At 42.7% G+C, this 17,865-nt stretch overlaps 1 protein-coding gene across 1 annotated transcript; it reads right to left on the minus strand.

Moving 5' to 3' along the window:
• Positions 1-6,092: 6,092 nt before the first annotated feature.
• On the minus strand, positions 6,093-10,154 carry LOC111850095 (beta-2 adrenergic receptor-like). The gene is made up of 2 exons (XM_023823621.2): positions 9,971-10,154; positions 6,093-9,602 (listed from the first exon to the last, which is right to left on the minus strand). Exon 2 carries the CDS (start codon positions 9,597-9,599, stop codon positions 8,367-8,369), a length of 1,233 nt encoding a protein of 410 aa, XP_023679389.2. The 5' UTR covers positions 9,600-9,602; positions 9,971-10,154; the 3' UTR covers positions 6,093-8,366.
• Positions 10,155-17,865: the final 7,711 nt, after the last annotated feature.

The following is a 17,865-nucleotide window of genomic DNA, read 5'->3' on the forward strand; positions in this document are numbered from 1 at the left end:
CCTTTTGAAACATTTGCTGATACAAGTGTCTGTTACAGACAGAAGCAGCAGCAAGCTATTATCTCATTGCAATCAAACTTTATTATACATTTCAATGGGGAAAGATGTTTATTTTGGTACCAAAGCAATGGTGTATATTCACTGGGTTTCAATGCTGCTCCTGTGACCGGAAGGTCGCTGTTTCAAATCTCAGGGTCGGCAGAATGATTTCAGAGTTGGGCCCCTGAACAGGGCCCTTAAACTCTAGTTGCTCCAGGGACTGACTGACCCTGACTGACTGACCCTGACTGGCTGACCTTGCTTTCTTATGTATATTGCTTTGGATAAAAGCATGTGCTAAAAATGTAAATGTAATAATGTAAAGCCCTATCCACCCTGTGACTCTGAAAGGCACACTCCGTCTGATATTTCTCATTTTGTTTAGTCAATTGTGGCTGTTTTTTTTTTTTAAAGGAAACCCCTGCTGCTTCTGGAATATCCTAGAATCCCATTGATGTTACCTTAAACTATCTTTGTTGCATTATATAAGCGTGATTTTTAGTAACTACTCCTATTGTTAAAGTACGAGGGAGTACAAGGCATTAATTCACCGATTTCAGGATGGAGAAGAACTCCAATCGCTGCCACTCTGACCTCTGAAGTCTATTAGATGCTCTGTTCCATCTGTGGGAGATTAAGCCACAAGCCTGTCTCTCTCTGGTGTTTGGTTAGAGATATAGACCTCCTGTTTGGTGGAACGGGCCGCAACGTCAATCAGAAGAAGCGGGACTGGGCTGTACGCTGATCTGAGAGCAAGCCTGACAGTCACCAGCAGTACCCATGGGGCTGGCGGTTAAGGGCCTCGCTCAAGGGCCCACAGACATGTGACTATTCTGCTCAAGTTGGGCCTCAAACCAGCGACCTTCTGACCACAGATGCAGAGGCGTCCATCACTGGGCCACATGCTTCCACCGTGTTGACGGCACCTGAAAATTGCTGGTGAGTCACTCACTTCAGACGTTGCCCAGAGCTCATGATATGAGATTTCATTCATAAGAAGACCTCTTCATGTGTTATTGATGCACACTTCAGAAAGTGCCTTATTAACAAGGCGCTGTGTCAGCTTGCAGCTACGGCTCATTTGGCAAAAGGTCTGTTTTCGTAAATAGTGTCAAGCCACATTCTCTGACTGATATAGATTTCTCATTTATCACTGTTTTCTGTATCTATGGCAGATTTTTTTTTTCTTCTGTAAATCACATTCACATGTTGTTGATCGCTCAGTTTTAAACTGTAAAATTACTCATTCCTTGTTGGATCTAGAACAGAATCCTCTGGGTTCTGGGGCTCTGTTGATGGCTTTAATGAGAGCCTTTGATCCTGGTCCTTGTGTCACTATTCAAGTGACAGCAACTAAGTGATCCCAGTTCCTGTCACCGGTTCTCTCTACACCCAACTGATCAAGACACCTTTTCACCACAGTTTTGTCCATCTGGAACATCCATCCAGAATATTGTGAATAGAACAGTTTACCTCCATCAGAATTAATTTTTCAGCACAGAGACGAGGTGGACTTTAGGTAGCCATGATGGGAACGCACTCTCGACGCATTTCCTGCAACGCCTTAGTTGAACTAAAACGGTGGTAGTTGTTGCAGTTTGTTTGGACAAATTCCTGTCTGATTGTATCTAGGTTTGCTTTTTTTAGTCGCTAAAACTCCAGGGTCTTTATACTTTTGGAAAATGGTTTCCTTGCACAGCCAGTGCCCTAGAATACCCAACTAAGATCTTTGGTTTTCCAGAGATTACTTTTATAAAATACTGAGGCTAATGAGAAGAACACATCTTGTGTATGGTGCATATCTGTACAAGAAAAAGCTTAGCAACAACAGGTTATGTAATAATGCTACATTGTGCAGTAACTCGATAGAATGTAACAAACTGAATGATTGTAATAATAACAATAATAATAGTAATAGGGTAATGTTGTAATATAAAATTTTAATGTAGTATAAATTTGTAACATTTTGTCGGGCTATTACTTTATGTAGTGTAATTACATAATGTGTTCTTACATGGTGTGACAATGCATTATGTAATAACATCACATCATGTGATGAGAATTTGTTACATTTTGTCAAGTTACTACATTATGCAGCATTATTACATGATGTGTTGTAACAAGCCTTCCACAGAAATAACTCCTATCTTTCTGATTAGAACGGGAACAGCCACGTTCCAGATGTTCCAGGACGCTCTTCTGAAATGAGTGGCAGGTTCTTTAAGCTGTTTTAATGCAGCGCAACCCAGTTTCCTTTGTGGTTCTTTGCATTCATTTGAGACAGTAAAGTGCATCCTTAAAAACGCATAACTCGGATATTTATGGTTCATGATTAATCAGCCTGTTTTACTTCCCATTAATGCACCACAGTGCACTGAGAGTTCTTATGCAGAGTGTGCATGTGATATGAGCTCATTTTATGGGGAAATATGCAGGGCTTCATCTACCAGCTGTGCTTTAGAACTCGCGAGTCCTTTAAGTTGCATGTGCAGGCCTGCTTTTGTTTTTGCAATATGTATGTTAATTCTTGAAAATCGCTCGGAAGGATACACCATTCATAAAAAAACAGTTACTTCAGCTACCAGCTTCCTGTAAAGGTTGGAAAAGGGCAGATAATTTCGGTTCTCCTCAAACGCTTACTGGCTACAGATTCCGTTTCGTAGTTTCTCACCAGATCAGTGTCATTTTGATGTGATTAAATTCAGATTTATTTCTTCATGTTTAAATTTTAGGCCGGTAAATTTTAGGATTTTAATCACGGAGGCTTAAGGTCCACAAATTTGGATTTGACTCATCACTTTAATATGCTCATCTGGAAGCACTGCTAGATTCTTGAAAAATGTCTTATCTGGAACAAACGAGTGCATCTCAGCAGACGTAACCCTGGAGAACTGTTTTAATAATAAACTTTTGTTATTTAAACTTTTGCGTCAATCATTTTTCTTCCACATTATTTAACCTTTATGATGGAAATATACTTTGAATACAAATATAGTTCTATCAATAGTCTAGTATTTCATTGTTTATATCTGTGATCATTTGCAAGATTCATATTTCAGATGGTGCCCCCTTTCTGCCCTGGCATATTCCCTCAACTCCTATCTATATTAAAAAGGTTAAACACCTGGGTATGTAACATACGCATTCATTCATTTTTATTCAGTGCCATTAAAACTATTGAAAATTGCAAATCTTCGTGTATTTTTTTCAGTAAGTCACTTAAAATATAACGGTAAGATGACTAATTAATGACTCATTAACGTTAATCCTGCATGTGGATTTTAAAGCAGAATTCGTTTATTAAGCAGAATTTATGAATTGTAGATGACAGGTAATTCACAACATTACTCTGGGAACCTGTATGTTTCTGTCTATGTATTTCTGTCTGTTGCCTGTGAACATGCACTGCTGTTTTATTTATTTTATAACAAAAAATAAAATAAAAATATTAGCTATTAGCTAGCTTAATCTCAAGTTTATCACATTTAATGGTATAGGGGAGAGTTTGAAATGGGGGAGTAGCACAATAAATTAAACACAATAAGAAGATTTATTGGGGGGTTGAACGAAGCCTAATTAAATATTTTGGGGTACACCCCCCCCATCCCGATCTCTATGCCTCTGATCGCTATGCATATTGAATTGACCTGCAAATCTACCTGCTATGAGAGGGTAATCAGGTGAGATGCGGTTACAGGTATTTAGAGGTATGAGATGAAAGGCAATGTTTGTGGATCCGCTTTGTTAGAGCCGAATGAAGGATATCGAGAGGCTATATTTGACTCAACTCTCCTTGTGCGAAAAAAGTCATGAGCCAATAAAAGAGACACAATTTGTTACGATGTTACAGTGTGGTCTTGGCAACTTTCAACGTCTTAGAGAAAATATTTTTATAAATTACAATTTGGTGATGTTATTGGTAACATATCATATGCTATCCCTGTACCCTGGTTGGGATAACTGATTTGAAGATGAATGGAGGGACAGGTTTACCAGGAGTTATGGTCATAATTCTATAATATTACACAACCACAGGGTAGAACATGCATTACATTGTAGTGTTTTCATGGGTGTTTGGTTTGGTTTTGGTTTGTATCCCTGGTTTATCATGCCTATCAGAAACAGGAGCCTAAATTGTTGTGATTTCAGTACTTGTGAAACTCAGGCTTCTAATCACCTGGGTAATGGAGTTTTCCTTATAAAGATCCTGGCCTGAATGTGAGACGTCTCGGAGCACCCGACAGAAAAAAAAGCACTGAAATATTACAGCTAAACATTCACCTCTTTTGTTATATACGTATATTTCATTTTACTAGGAGCAATTCGTCAGCATAATGAATGTTGCTCGTCTACGGTGATCCGTCTCTGTTTGCACGCTGCTTGCATCTTTCGTAACTCAGCCCTGGAAACTCTGCATGGAATTGAATTAAACTCCTCGCTGACTCACATTGATCGAGCGGGGTTAATGTGAGGAGACCTGCAGAAGCTAAGGCCGCAGCTCCTGCACTGTGCAAACTCCAGAGATAAGAGCTGCCTGATAACCGGCCTTGTATGCCTAGAGAATGATGGGGGCAGAGAAGCAGAAGAACAGATTAGGGAAGAGAATGTCAACCTGGAGGTTATTTGATCGAGTCCCATGATTGGTCATGCTGAAATTATTCTGCATTTCTCCAGGCAACTCCCAGATATGAAGACATTACGTCATCAACCAAATGCACTCCCCTGGAAGAATCAAAATCAGAATCATCTTTATTTCCCACGTACAGCCTGAGTCCCTTGGTGTGATTGCTGACATAGTAAAATTAATATAAATAAAAAATAACATGACATAGTGTATAGCATAGAGCAATAGCCACTGGCAATATAAATTATATACAAGGAAACAAAAGGTATTGTATGTGTGTATATATACAAAGTTCTGCCAGTTTAAATGTTTTATTTAGAAATTCTTGAATTTAGCTGAATGTAACTTTCCTTTTAATTGCTTATTTTAAAGTAAACCAAGTAACAGGGAGGTGCTCTAAAGTGAATTTGGTATTGAAGGTTTTTTGGGAATAATGTTTTCGATTTTGACCTCCTCCAGCCAGTGGGACAGAGAATAAAAGAAAATTCTCTTGACATCGTTTTACTGCAAAAGCTCAGATGACCCAGAAGGAGATTAAATGGAGACCCTTCTGGTTTTGAAGAGTTTATTGTATTTTGAAGAGTCTTTATTATACTTTTCTCAAATGTGCCTCATCGATGCCCCAGGCTCCAGTTTGCGTCACGTGATCATGTGACCCTTCCCTTTCCCATCAGTCCAGGGTGACTTTTGTCCTGGTTCCCTGGATCACGAGAACCCACGTACAGTACGTCTCAGAGGCAATTCTCTACGCTGGACCGACATTCATGGTTCCAGATCTGATTCAAAAGCATGAATAGCTAGCTAGCCGCACCTGAAAGCAACGAAGCGAAAAACTGTAATTTAATAAATGACTCGGTGTGTTTGGCTGCAGAAATATATCTGAGAAAGGGCCTTGCACCTTAAATATGCTTCTTATATGTCCCACTGAATTCTAGTTTGCTCCAGCGGGCTCCTTTAATGACTGTCTTTCACCATTTTCTCTGTTTTTAAGAATAACAAAGCACATTGATCCTGGAACTCTTTCCCCTCGTGTTCGCAAAATACTGTGTTTCATGTCGGGTATCGAGCTACTTGGTCCATATTTTCTCATGCATTCACGGTTGTGTCATTGAATCCTGCTTAAACGTTGTGTAATTCACCTTTTAAAAGATGCTTTGGGGGCTAACTGGTGAATGTTGCAAATCTGCCTGTATGAGAGAGGGGGATAGTTTGGATGAGGAGAGACAGCCCCTTAATGGACCAGAAAACGCAGTACTAGGTGCTGCTTAGAATATACTCTGTGTGGATTTATTGTGTCAATTTTATCTTTATTAGGAAAAAAGTAAATTTCATTTCATCTCATAAAAGACACAGGAAATTAAATTCTGTGATTTACCTTGCGACTGTGTACGATGCAAGGACAGGAGAAAAAAAAACAATTACCACATGATACGCATTAAAGATATTTATTACTGAAATACAAACTTCATTGGACATTTGTTTAATAAATATGTGATCACGTGATCTCTGAACACTGACGTTTTGCTCAGCACAGCGATATGCAGACTCGTGTAAGTGGTTTAATGCTTACGGTAAACGTGCAGTTTGATCGCATGCAACAAGTAAGCTGAATTCTCCGTAATCAGCCGCAAAAGAGATTTTTTTTTTAACAGCCTTTAAATATGCATCGAGCAGCTGGTCAGAAAAATAGCCTGATGATCAGACCGCTGAGCAGCAAAGGACCACAGGTACACAGGCCATTGTTACACCATGAGGAAATTGAAGCACATCCGGTTCAGGCTATCACTTATTAATTTTACAGAATATTTCAGCATGATATACTGTCTCAGTAACAACTGCACCATTAAGACTGTTTTTTTATTTGTTGGTGCCGTGTAGCGGATTATTTCAGTCAGACAGATTACGAAAAAGTATGAAATAAAAAAAAAAGCTGCATGTGAAATGATTTCGCTTCTGCTACAGGCATGCAGTCTCGGTATTAGGGTCAGTTTCTAAGGATAGCAGTAAATTTTAGCGGAATCTACTTTCAATATTGCTTAAGGAATGCAAAGACAGCTGGTTAACTGCTGTGTTGATGTATTTCAAGCACGATATCGAACAATATGGCACAACAGTATACTATACAAACTACAAACTCACAGACTATAAATTCATATTCCGGGCTTTTTTGATGGGATATGTGCTGCAGACAGACTGCAGTGTTCAGTGCAACCACAAGAGGGCGACATGTACCAATAAAAGTGCATCGAAGTGACTGGAGAGGAACAAACGTGATCCACATAAACACAATTCACGTTGCACTTACATCGTCATTCTGAACATGCACAGCAAATTCTTCAGTCGTTTGTAGAGGCTGCACGTTTTGTTGATGCGTTTATGAGACAAATCGGTTCAGAAACAGGTTCAAAAAATGTGTTTAACCACGTTCTGTAGCCTACATGAAAGAGCAGCTCTGTATACATACACGGATCTCTAACTACTAGCCACTTAAGCTATGTGGGGGAACAAAAACGATGTTTGAAAAGTTCACCGACGCTTGGCAAGATTTCAAATAGCAGCCATTTGTGCAGATAAACAGATGCTAAATCGATGTGAAATAGCAGTAATTTACACATTCCTGTCCTAAACGGACTTTTCTGAGCGATTCAGCACAGTCGCACTTTTGACACAGTGGAAGGCTGCACTACACCGTACAGACCTATAAACACACCACAGTACGAGGGCACAATTAACGCAGCTTCTCAACAGCATCAGATCAGTAAGACAGTAACATTCATGTAAAGAAAAACACTTGTGCGATGCTTCATTTACATATAAAAATACATGAACTTGCTATGTATATATTCTAGTTAGTCTTCCAGCAGTAACATGCCTATTAGTTTGTTTTCAATAGTCAGTGAAAAATGACGCAACGTGTGCGGGCAGTTGTAGCCTCTAAGGTCGGACTTTAGCAGTAAGACAACCTGAACGATTCTTCCGCGAAAATGCCGAATGGCTGTGATTATTATTAGTATTAGTATTATTATTATCTGAGGCTTAACCGTCTTTGGGAAAAGCGCCCGTCGTAAGTGGAGGTTTCACTCTCTGCACCTGTTTCTTCTCATCAGCGGCTTGTTAGTTTTTTCCCTCTTTCTTTACTGCGTCATCACTATCCGGCGGTCATCTGTTCGTTTAGACAAAGCCCCAGTGTTTATGGAATGTGTCTCAGTTTGACCCTTTTTCCCCCGTTTATCCAGAACAAACTGAATAAAGCTGTCAGATTTTGTTCGAATATAAAAGTCATTAATTTAACACAACGTTGAAACTAGTGGACAATTAAATGGATTAAATCGGTTTTTTTTTAATCAAACGATCTGAAATTTGATATTGAGTGTATAAATAAAAAAGATGTAAAAGTGTTAAGAGCGTTTGGCTTTTCATAAATAAGAACACTGAGGACGTCTCACATTACAAACTGAGGTAGATGACTGAAAATGAAATATTACTAAAATTACACTTTTTACACGTGAATCAAGTACATGCTTGCGCAGACGCTACACACAGCCCAACCTGTATATACACATTTCCTTTATGGCAAAGTTTCCAGAATTAAACACATACTCTGCACAAAAAAACTCCTTTCTATACCTGTGTGTGTTATTGGTCTTTTATTTGAAATAAAAAAATAATTACCAGCGAAACATGAGCTTTTTTAGAGACTGAGTTAAAGGGCAGTGGTTAAAGCTTTGATTGTTTCGGCAGGACTTTGAGTTTTCTGGGACAGCACATTCTCACCCTTTTCCAGGGTCCCTGCGTCCACATTCCTGGCACCCGAGTCGCACCTGTTCCTGGCCTGCAGATCACTGAGCCAGCTGGTCCCCCCGCATATGTATCCGTTGGTACTTCCCTGTTTGGTGAAGGACACCCTCCGCAGACACAGGATTTCCTGAAACGCAAACCTGAAGTCGGGGCTCCTGCAGTAGATGAGTGGGTTGAAGGCAGAGTTAGCGTAGCCTATCCAGTTTAGTATCCTGAAGGTCAGCTTGATGTTCTCGATCTTCCAGATGGCCGTCACCACGTTGAGGACGAAGAAGGGGAGCCAACACAGGGTGAATATCCCCATGATCATCCCTAAGGTTTTCAGGGCCTTGTGCTCCCTCAGGCAAAATTTGGTCCTTTTTCCGTTCCTGGCCTCAATGCCATGGCTGTCCTTGGCCAGGCTGCTGCCGTGGCTGAGGAAACGGCCCTCGCACCTCTCGATTTTCCACAGCTGCTTCTTGGCCTCCTGGAAGACGCGGCTGTAGACGAAGACCATGACCACCAGGGGGATGTAGAAGGAGACGATAGAGGAGGCGATGGCGTAGGGGGCGTTGGTGTTGAACTCGCAGCAGCGGCTGTTGTTCATGCAGCGCAGGGATTCCGGTTCATCGGAGATCCACCACTTCATGTGGATGGGCAGGAAGGATATGAGGCCGGCCACCAGCCACACCATCAGCAGCACAACACGGGCCTTGCACTTGGTCAATAGCGTCTGGTAGCGGAACGGCGACGTGATAGCCAGGTAGCGGTCCAGCGCGATCACGCACAGTGTCTCGATGCTGGCCGTCACGCACAGCACGTCCACGGCCGTCCAGAACTCGCACCAGAAGCTGCCGAAGTGCCACGTGTCGAGGATGATGTAGCAGGCGCCGAAGGGAACCACCACCAGCCCCATGAGCAAGTCGGCGCAGGCCAGCGACGTGATGAAGTAGTTGGTGACCGTCTGCAGCCGCTGGAACTTGGCGATGGCCGTTATCACCAGCACATTACCGAAGACGATGCCCAGCACCAGCAGCGACATGAGCATGCCCAGAAGCCCCGCTTCCACGCTGCCGTATCCGGGGGCGACCGCGTCTGCAGAAGAGCCGTTCAGCTCGGCGGAGTCGTTTAATTCCACCCCTGCATCCGTACTTCCCATGATCTGACGTCCACGGTGGTAGGGTGATAAAAAAATAAATAATGGGAGAAACAGTGAGCATTTCACAAGGGGGACACGCTGGAGAAGGTTCCTTAACGAAAACACTTTCAGTACGTTCTCAAGGTACCGAAAACTCTAAGTGCTTCAGACGCAAAAGCCAAAAGTAGTAAACTTAAGCCCCGTCCACATCGGAATTTTATTCGACCGATTATAAAAGACGAATAAAAGGCATTTCATATATTTAATGTAGATGTTATTGGTTGCGGTCTTTCTTATCAGAAACCCAAGCATATTTCAGTCTTTTTTTTTTTTAATTTTCAAAGATCTGTTACAAAGAACAAAGTAAATGAAAGATAAGTTCTTGTACTAACCTCTGAGACCCCACTCCTTCTGATCAGGTGTAATCCTTGGGAAAGGGAAAGCGATAATCTAAAGGAGTTCCCATAAGTGTTCAGACTCTCATTTCATTTAGCTGGCTGGGTTCTCTCTCTCTCTCTCTCTCTCTCTCTCTCTCTCTATCTATCTTGCACACTCGTAAAGTCAAAGGAAGCGCTCTGGCATCGCTTATGGCTCTCTGCCTATTTGTCAGAGCACTTATAACATGAGCCAGTGACATCAGACACCAACAGCAGCCAATCAGGGTGACAGAAAGAAAGGACTTTTTTATTTTTTTCCCCCCACATCGGCAGCACCAGTTGCAACTGCGCTGGTGCTGAAGTCAGAATGTAATAAAGTGGGTTTTTTTTGTGAGATTCGACTTTTTAGGGTTGCTGGGTGAAACGATTTAGGTTTGTCTTCTGCAGCAAAATCGAAAAAGAGAATATATCAAAAATTTGTATGCCAAAGTGTATTTCAGTCTGAAATTCTTCTACGTTTTTATAATACATTCATATTTACCATCATGAAGCTGACAGATTTCTTTTCGTCTGAGAGGCACATAGACAGTGTTTTTCAGAGGCTCTGCACTGCCTGCGCATTCTTCGCCTCATCAGCGTCGAATATTAATATGCAACAGCTGCATTAATACCCAGGGCTGTATAATTCAATTAAGTGTTTCTTCCCAGAGCTCAAGAAGTGCACAGCTTTGCCAATATAGCGCGGTACGACAGTAAGGCACATAGGATGAAAATGCATATGAAAGTTTATAAGTGAATAAGGAATATAATCATTTATATAATATAATAATAGTCGATATTCAGTTCTGGTTGTGTGCATGTTTTTATTCAGGAAAAAAGGTGTGACTCTGTTATGTTTGCAAAACCTTGGGGATTTTTGAATAAAATAATTTACCTCATTACAATATCCCTAAAAGGAAGGTAGTATGGCCCTATATAAGGGTCCTTACTAATCGCTGAGTTTTTAGTATTGCTGTAAAAGGCAGATTGAGATGTAATTTTCTGGCAGGCTTACATTACTATGCATGCCCTGACACAACTGGGAATGTGAGAAATGTCCTCACTGGCGATGGCCTCTGAGATTCTGTCGACGGCACTTTCCTTGGTCTCCTGCCTCCGGCGACGTCCGCAGAGACTCTTGAATCGGCCCGGGTGCGAGAGAGTGATGAAGGTGTAATCAAACGCTCGACAGGCCAGCGACGCCGCGCAAACGGGAGAGGCAGCTGAGCCGCAGAAGCAGGCTCCCTCGTTAACCTACCTCCACTGTGATTAATTACCGCGTGATTCGCTGCCATTTAGAGCTCCGCGTCTGATTGGCTTTCCATATTTATGTCCGCACCATTTCTCTTAATCCAACAAGCTCTGTTCCCGTTATGCCCATGTTGTTTTATCTGGTCGTAAAACCCGAACGGCATGATCGTCCGCAATCTGTAGCCTAATCTCGCCGTTTTGTTGCAGTATCCATAAAATACGAGATTAATTATTCCCAGCTTGTACTAGCTCATACTTTCTTAACTTCTACCTTTTCATTCCTTTATATTTTACTGCCTTGCTCAGGGACAATGACGTCACATTGGATCTGAACCCATGACCTTCTGTCCACAGGTGCTCTGACTAAATTTAGTCCCCTTCCACTTATTCATGTTCGTTTCCGTGTGCATCATAGTAAGATTGGATAGTATGAAAAAGCCAGAAATCAGCATGACGGGCCAAAGTCCCACAGACCCGGTTTCTTTCAGGTTTTACCCTTAAAAGGCGCCGTTTCCTGGACCCCCCCTCATTATGTTATGGGTTTGGGTAGCTGTTAAGGGGCAGTAGTCTCCGATGTCGGCATCGGTGGCAGGATGAACGTGCCCCTTCCTTCACTGCCCCTCAGATGTGTCCTCAGCCACTTCCTGTGTGGGCGCCCCACTTCCTGTGAAAATGCCCTCGATGGCCAGCGCGATGTCGCTCCGTGCCACCAAAGACCCTTCCGCCGCGTGTTGCGTGACATTAGCGTGTCTGGCCCTGGCTGGTCCCCGCCAGGCCATGGCGAGACTCTGGGACCTTCGATGTTTTCGTAGGGAAACAGGATGACATTGCAGTCGTCATCTGCTGAGTTTGCCTTCTGTCTGTTTATACAGGCTGCTCTAATAGGGGTGACACAAGAGTTTCATCATTTCCCATCACATTATAATAATATCATACTTAATATCAGCTTTTATTTGACTATTTGATGCAGTTATGCTCCTTGACTTACTCAAGGTAATAAAAACTACGAACAATGAACAAACAGCAACAAGAAAAGCAGAGCGGGAAATAGCATGCACACGTGGAAGATGCATGTATGGATTCTGAGTGAAAGGTAAAGCAGAGAGAGTGAGCATTGGACAGTTAGCATTCATACTAAATGTTTGCAGCCAACCAGCTTCACACTCCGTTAAGGGTCTTGTCTCTGTGCGTCCTCCAGAATGCTATGGCTCCTGCATTGATCCAATGCGAAATAGAGACCACAGCTGTTCTTTGTTACAAGCTGTGTCTTTAATTGTGTCTTTGGATCCTGCAGTCAGAAAGGAGGCGATTATAGCATTTACACACAAACGGAGCAGCAGCGATACAGGGGGAGTTCATCTCAGAGCCATAACTGCCCCGCAGGAATTGGAAACCCCTGCCCTCGTGCGAAACAAACTAGTTTTTTTGTAACACTTTACATTACGGGGCACAAATAATTTGTAATAACTCCGTTACTACTGAAGTACAAATTATGAACAAATATAGGTGCTACTTGAGATAAGATGCGTTATCATTATCATTCAGCAATGATGAACAAGCATGAGATCAGTATTTCACTTGTGTTATTCGTTACTAGTTCAGAAAGGTTTACAGAATCAACAGATATAGTAAAAAAAAAAAAAAAAAACTGCTTGAGATAAATCCTATGTCACGATTTATTAATGATGATCCAACATGAGATCAGTATGTAACTAAGACTTAGTTTGTGGTTAATTAATGCATAAGTAATGGTATGTTGCTATATTTGTACTATTTGTATAGTGTTACTGTTTTTTTAATTAAAAATAATACTAAAGTGTTTATTTAGTCGAACTGGTGTGAAACCTGACTGCCGTTCACAAGTGGTACTTGTATATATGTCTTGTTTGGCATTCAAAGGCATCGTATTATTTATATAAATAGCCACAATAAAAAAGGCTCTCAATGAGAAGAGTGAGTGGGAGAGTCATGTGACTGTGATGACCAATGAGAAGCGATCACCGGCTCTCACTGCCAACATCAGTAATTCTCTGTGTTTTTTTTTTTGTCTTGGTCCCTAGTAACTCAGACTGGACTGGAGTGCTGATGTCAGGCAAATGAAGCTCCTGCTTTCATTGACCCCTGTGTCATCTGCTCAGCTTTGTTTATTTTGTTATTTTTATCAAAAAAAAAGCACCTCTATGATCTGCGTGGCTCGACCCGCCGTGACTCCTGGTGTTCGCTGCCTGTGCCCTCAGTGATGTTATCATGTCCACCTTCTGCACCAAAGTAACAGTAATTGGACAAAAGCTGCTCCTTTTAAATTTATAGTTACTTTTAGTGGATGCTTTTGTCCAAAGTGACATACGACATTACAGACATACGTGCTGTGGAGAAGACAGTAATGCGACTGGGCTGAGTTTCCAGTGGATACCCGGGTACAGGATTGGAAACAGGAGCTACACAGCAACTTCTAACAAAGCAAGAACCTAATAAAATTATTCCCTGACCAGAAATGCAACTTTTAAATTGACGTGCCCTGCTCGTCCGCTCCTCCTGTGTGCCACGCCGCCCATCTACCTCGTGTGGAATCCCCAGCTGTTTCTTGTTGTTGTCATTAGTCTAGTGTAAAGTCTGCGTTAGGTATGTTTTCCCCAGTCCAGTCATTAATGTTACGGTGTGTTTCGAGTGTGTCAGCCCGAATAAATCCCGTTTATGCGTTTCCACAGCTCCCTTCGCCTGCTTCCCCGTTCCAGATGTGACATAAATTTTCGGATTAGACGATTAGTTTTCCCAGAGAATCCATCTCTTTCCATAACCACCTGAAAGGTTACTGACTTCACGGGCCCTACACTAATTTTCACCCCTGGGGGAAGAAAGTGTCAAGCTGGCTGCAATAAAACTGAGCTCAGACCATCTCATGGGACACCTGGTGACCTCACCCCTGCCGCCCATGGAGTGAGACATGGCCCACAGGCAGACCCGCACAGACCCTCTGCCCACACAGCAATCCTGCCCCTCCCCCACTCTCCACTTGCCCCAGGTCACGGAAAGTTCACACGGAAAGCCAAAATGGGACAGACACCGTCTAATGTTCATGTAACTGATACAAATATTCATGCTTGGTCCCAATTAAATAGTCTCAGTGATTTAACCGTCTTAAAACAGTATATCATAGTATTATAAATATACAGAAAGTTTGGGAAATCTTTACTTGTTGGAAGGGTCCTTGATGGTGCACATAGAGACCTAACAACCCCATTGTTAAAATTCAATATTGACTGTTAGTTTGGGGACCTGGCTGCCCAGTGATCTCTTAGTATACTTTCAAGGAGATAATGACTACAACATTGCAATAAGCACATTTACAATACTTACAGCAGACAGGAGTACAGATGGGAGTACAGAAAAGAGGACTAATGGGAGTATAGATAGGAGTACCGACAGGAGTACAGATAGGAGTTCTGACAGGAGTACCGACAGGAGTACAGATAGGAGTTCTGACAGGTACTGACAGGAGTACAGATAGGAGTACCGACAGGAGTACTGACAGGAGTACAGATAGGAGTACCGACAGGAGTACAGATAGGAGTACCGACAGGAGTACTGACAGGAGTACAGATAGGAGTTCTGACAGGAGTACAGATAGGAGTACCGACAGGAGTACAGATAGGAGTTCTGACAGGAGTACAGATAGGAGTACCGACAGGAGTACAAATAGGAGTTCTGACAGGAGTACAGATAGGAGTACCGACAGGAGTAGGCTACCATGGGTACACGGTGCACCCAGCCACCCAGCACAGGACATTACAGTATATTAGAAACCTCCCAGAACAATAACACAAACAGTTACACGATGCCGTAAAAATCCTGAACACCCCCCCACCAAAATGTCCAAAAGGTTGGTGGCCTGAATATTTCCTCTACCCCATCCAATTTATGATGCATGTAAACGCTGCGTCCTTCATCCCAGGAATTGGCCGGTGATTGTTTTTCTCCTAAAATGAGCTGAAAAAGTAATTTCATTGAGTAAAAAAAACAATAAACAGATAATAAACAGATAATATCACTATGCAATGAAGATGAAAATGGTTTTATTGCATCCCTGTTTTGGACTATTATTTTATATTTCAGTAATGGGGGGGGGGGGGGCATGTTTGCCTCACACTTCCAGCTCCGCTATGTGTGTGTGCGCGTGTGTGTGTGTGTGTGTGTGCATGTCTGTGTGTGTGTGTGCGTGTGTGTGTGTGTGCGTGTGTCTCTCTGCCTTCTTGTGTGTCTGTGGGTTATTGTATGCATGAATTACATTAAGGGGACCAAATGTCCCCAGAGTGTGATAAAAATCTGTTATTTTGATGTTGTGGGTCCTCAAGGAGAAACTCAATTTTATAAAAAAAATCTGTCTGAATCAAAAAATGAAAAATGGTTGGTTACTTATGGTTAAGGCTAGGGCTGGGTAGGAGTTACGGTCGTCATTGTTGGGATTAGAGATTTGCCCATAGAAGAATGCAGAGCCTGGACCCCCGTGATCCTGAATAGGGCAAGTAGTCACAGAAAATGGATGGATGTTTCCATGTGTTACATGTAAATGTATATAAATAGTGCACCGCTCCGCTTACTAAAGCCGTTCGAAGCCAGGTGCAGTAGTGGCTGGGATGTGACCCAGTACCCATATGGTGCCGTGTGCAAGCTTCACCGCTGGCGCCCCCTGTCTGAGACGAAATGAAGTTTGCTTGCCTTCTGACCTGAAAACTGCTCATTCAAGGACCTGAATCGAAGCGCTTTATTTAAGAGACACGTTTATCCAAAGCCACGTGTCATTTTTGAGACCCAGGAGTCAACTGGTCCTTGGAATAATTAGTCAATCAGTTGACAGACGATTAGGTGTGGAACCGACTGCCTTCTGATTACAGGTACATCGTGCTAACCTGCCGAGCCACAAACTCTTCCCAAAACACCCAGCTTTCTGATGCTTTATTTCTGTGCTTGACTTTTCAAGAGACGCCATAATGGAGCAGCTCCTCTTCAGGGCAACAAGTGTCGCCTCTGTGATGACATTAGCAACACAAAATGAAAAACATGCAAGTGTCTCCTTCGCGCTCGAAAACGAACGTGTCTCCTTACGCTTCCAGCCGCGCCGCTTCCACTCAGGCACATTAGGGTAGATGGTTTTGCTCATTCACTCCTAAGTGGTAAATACTTCACTCGTTTGTGCTTGGGGTGTATTTGAATATATGCGTGGATTTCAGGGAATGAGAGAGGGGTAAGGGCTAGTGACGTGGGGGGGGGGTTGGCCAGGGGGCGTGGCCAGGGCATCAGGAAATGCCGAAAAAGGGGGTGAAAGGGACCATGAATGACAAATTAAACATGTATACATCCATTCTGCATTGTAACTTATTTCCAGTGCAGTCCTAGGAAGCCAAAAAACAGCGAGGATTCGCATGTATTGTTTAAAATATTGCATGTATTGTTTAATGATGCGCTGTGTACCCACTAAGGAAGCTGCGGATTTCTGCATCAAGGGCAAGAGGTTTCAGGGAATGTATGGATGCATAAAGATGTGCGAGGAATTAAGGGAGCGTATGTTTTGTGAGGGAAGCTTCACGGGCTGATTGTCTTCGCAAACACTGGATATGGAGACGGCCAGTGCAGGCCAGTGCAGGCCAGTGCAGCTGCCCTCATCCCCTCACCTCACTCACCCCGAGCACCAAAGAGCACATTTCAGAAACTGGGGGGGGGCTTACGCTCGGCGAATGAAGCTGTGATTGGGAATTTAGAATGAATATTATGGAGCTGTGCATAGTTATACAAGAACAGCATGTGGTGAAGGAATACCAGGTCACTCCAAAGACTGTGCATAGAGATAGAAAATATAGAAGATATAGAAGATGTACAGTGTGCATATATTTAGTACCGTAATCCATGTGTATTATAGAGAAGGTGCAGTTGTGTTGTATGCTGAACAATAGCCTGAGGTTAGACATTATCAGCAGATAGTTCCATATGAATGTAGTTCGTATTATGAGACAGTGTTAAAGACTGTGGTTATGAGTCCAGGTTAAGTAGTCTTATGGTCTATGTATAGAAGCTCTTTCTGAGTCTCTGTTTCGGCCGTAATCGTCCTGAGACGTTTGCCTGATTTCAGCGGACGAAACAGACAGTTACGGAGGTAAGACGAGTCCCTGACGATCCTGTCTGCTCTGGTCGTGCGTCTCCTGACGCAGGTGTCCTGTAGAGGCAGGAGAGCTGATCTGATGCATCATTCTGCCGCTCACTGCTGCAGTGTCTTTGGGGTCTGAGCGTATTTAAACACGCGCAGGCACACGCACAAACAGAGATACACACACAGGCTGGTACATATGCGTTGGCAGGAATGTGAGACGCAAGTAGGATGTGACTGCGGCGTCTGTGACTTAAGGTTGCTCCGGTGACGCTGCCTCACGAGTCACGACCAGGGCTTATCACAGGAGTCTTTGAGATGGAGATTAATCGAGTTCCAGATTTTATGCGGCATTTTGAAGAATAACAGTGTTCAGGGTTAGAAACACTTCCTGGTTCTTGTAGTAAAACTGTATATAAAAACTAAACCTTTTTACACTGGTGCACAGACACACGCACACACACACATACATATGCATCTA

Source organism: Paramormyrops kingsleyae, chromosome 24 (assembly GCF_048594095.1).
Source record: "Paramormyrops kingsleyae isolate MSU_618 chromosome 24, PKINGS_0.4, whole genome shotgun sequence".
NCBI classification, from domain to species: Eukaryota; Metazoa; Chordata; class Actinopteri; order Osteoglossiformes; family Mormyridae; genus Paramormyrops; species Paramormyrops kingsleyae.

Bases quoted from the DNA above. Each gene is read 5' to 3' on its own strand.
- LOC111850095 (XM_023823621.2), bottom strand. From the start codon at position 9,599: ATGGGAAGTACGGATGCAGGGGTGGAATTAAACGACTCCGCCGAGCTG.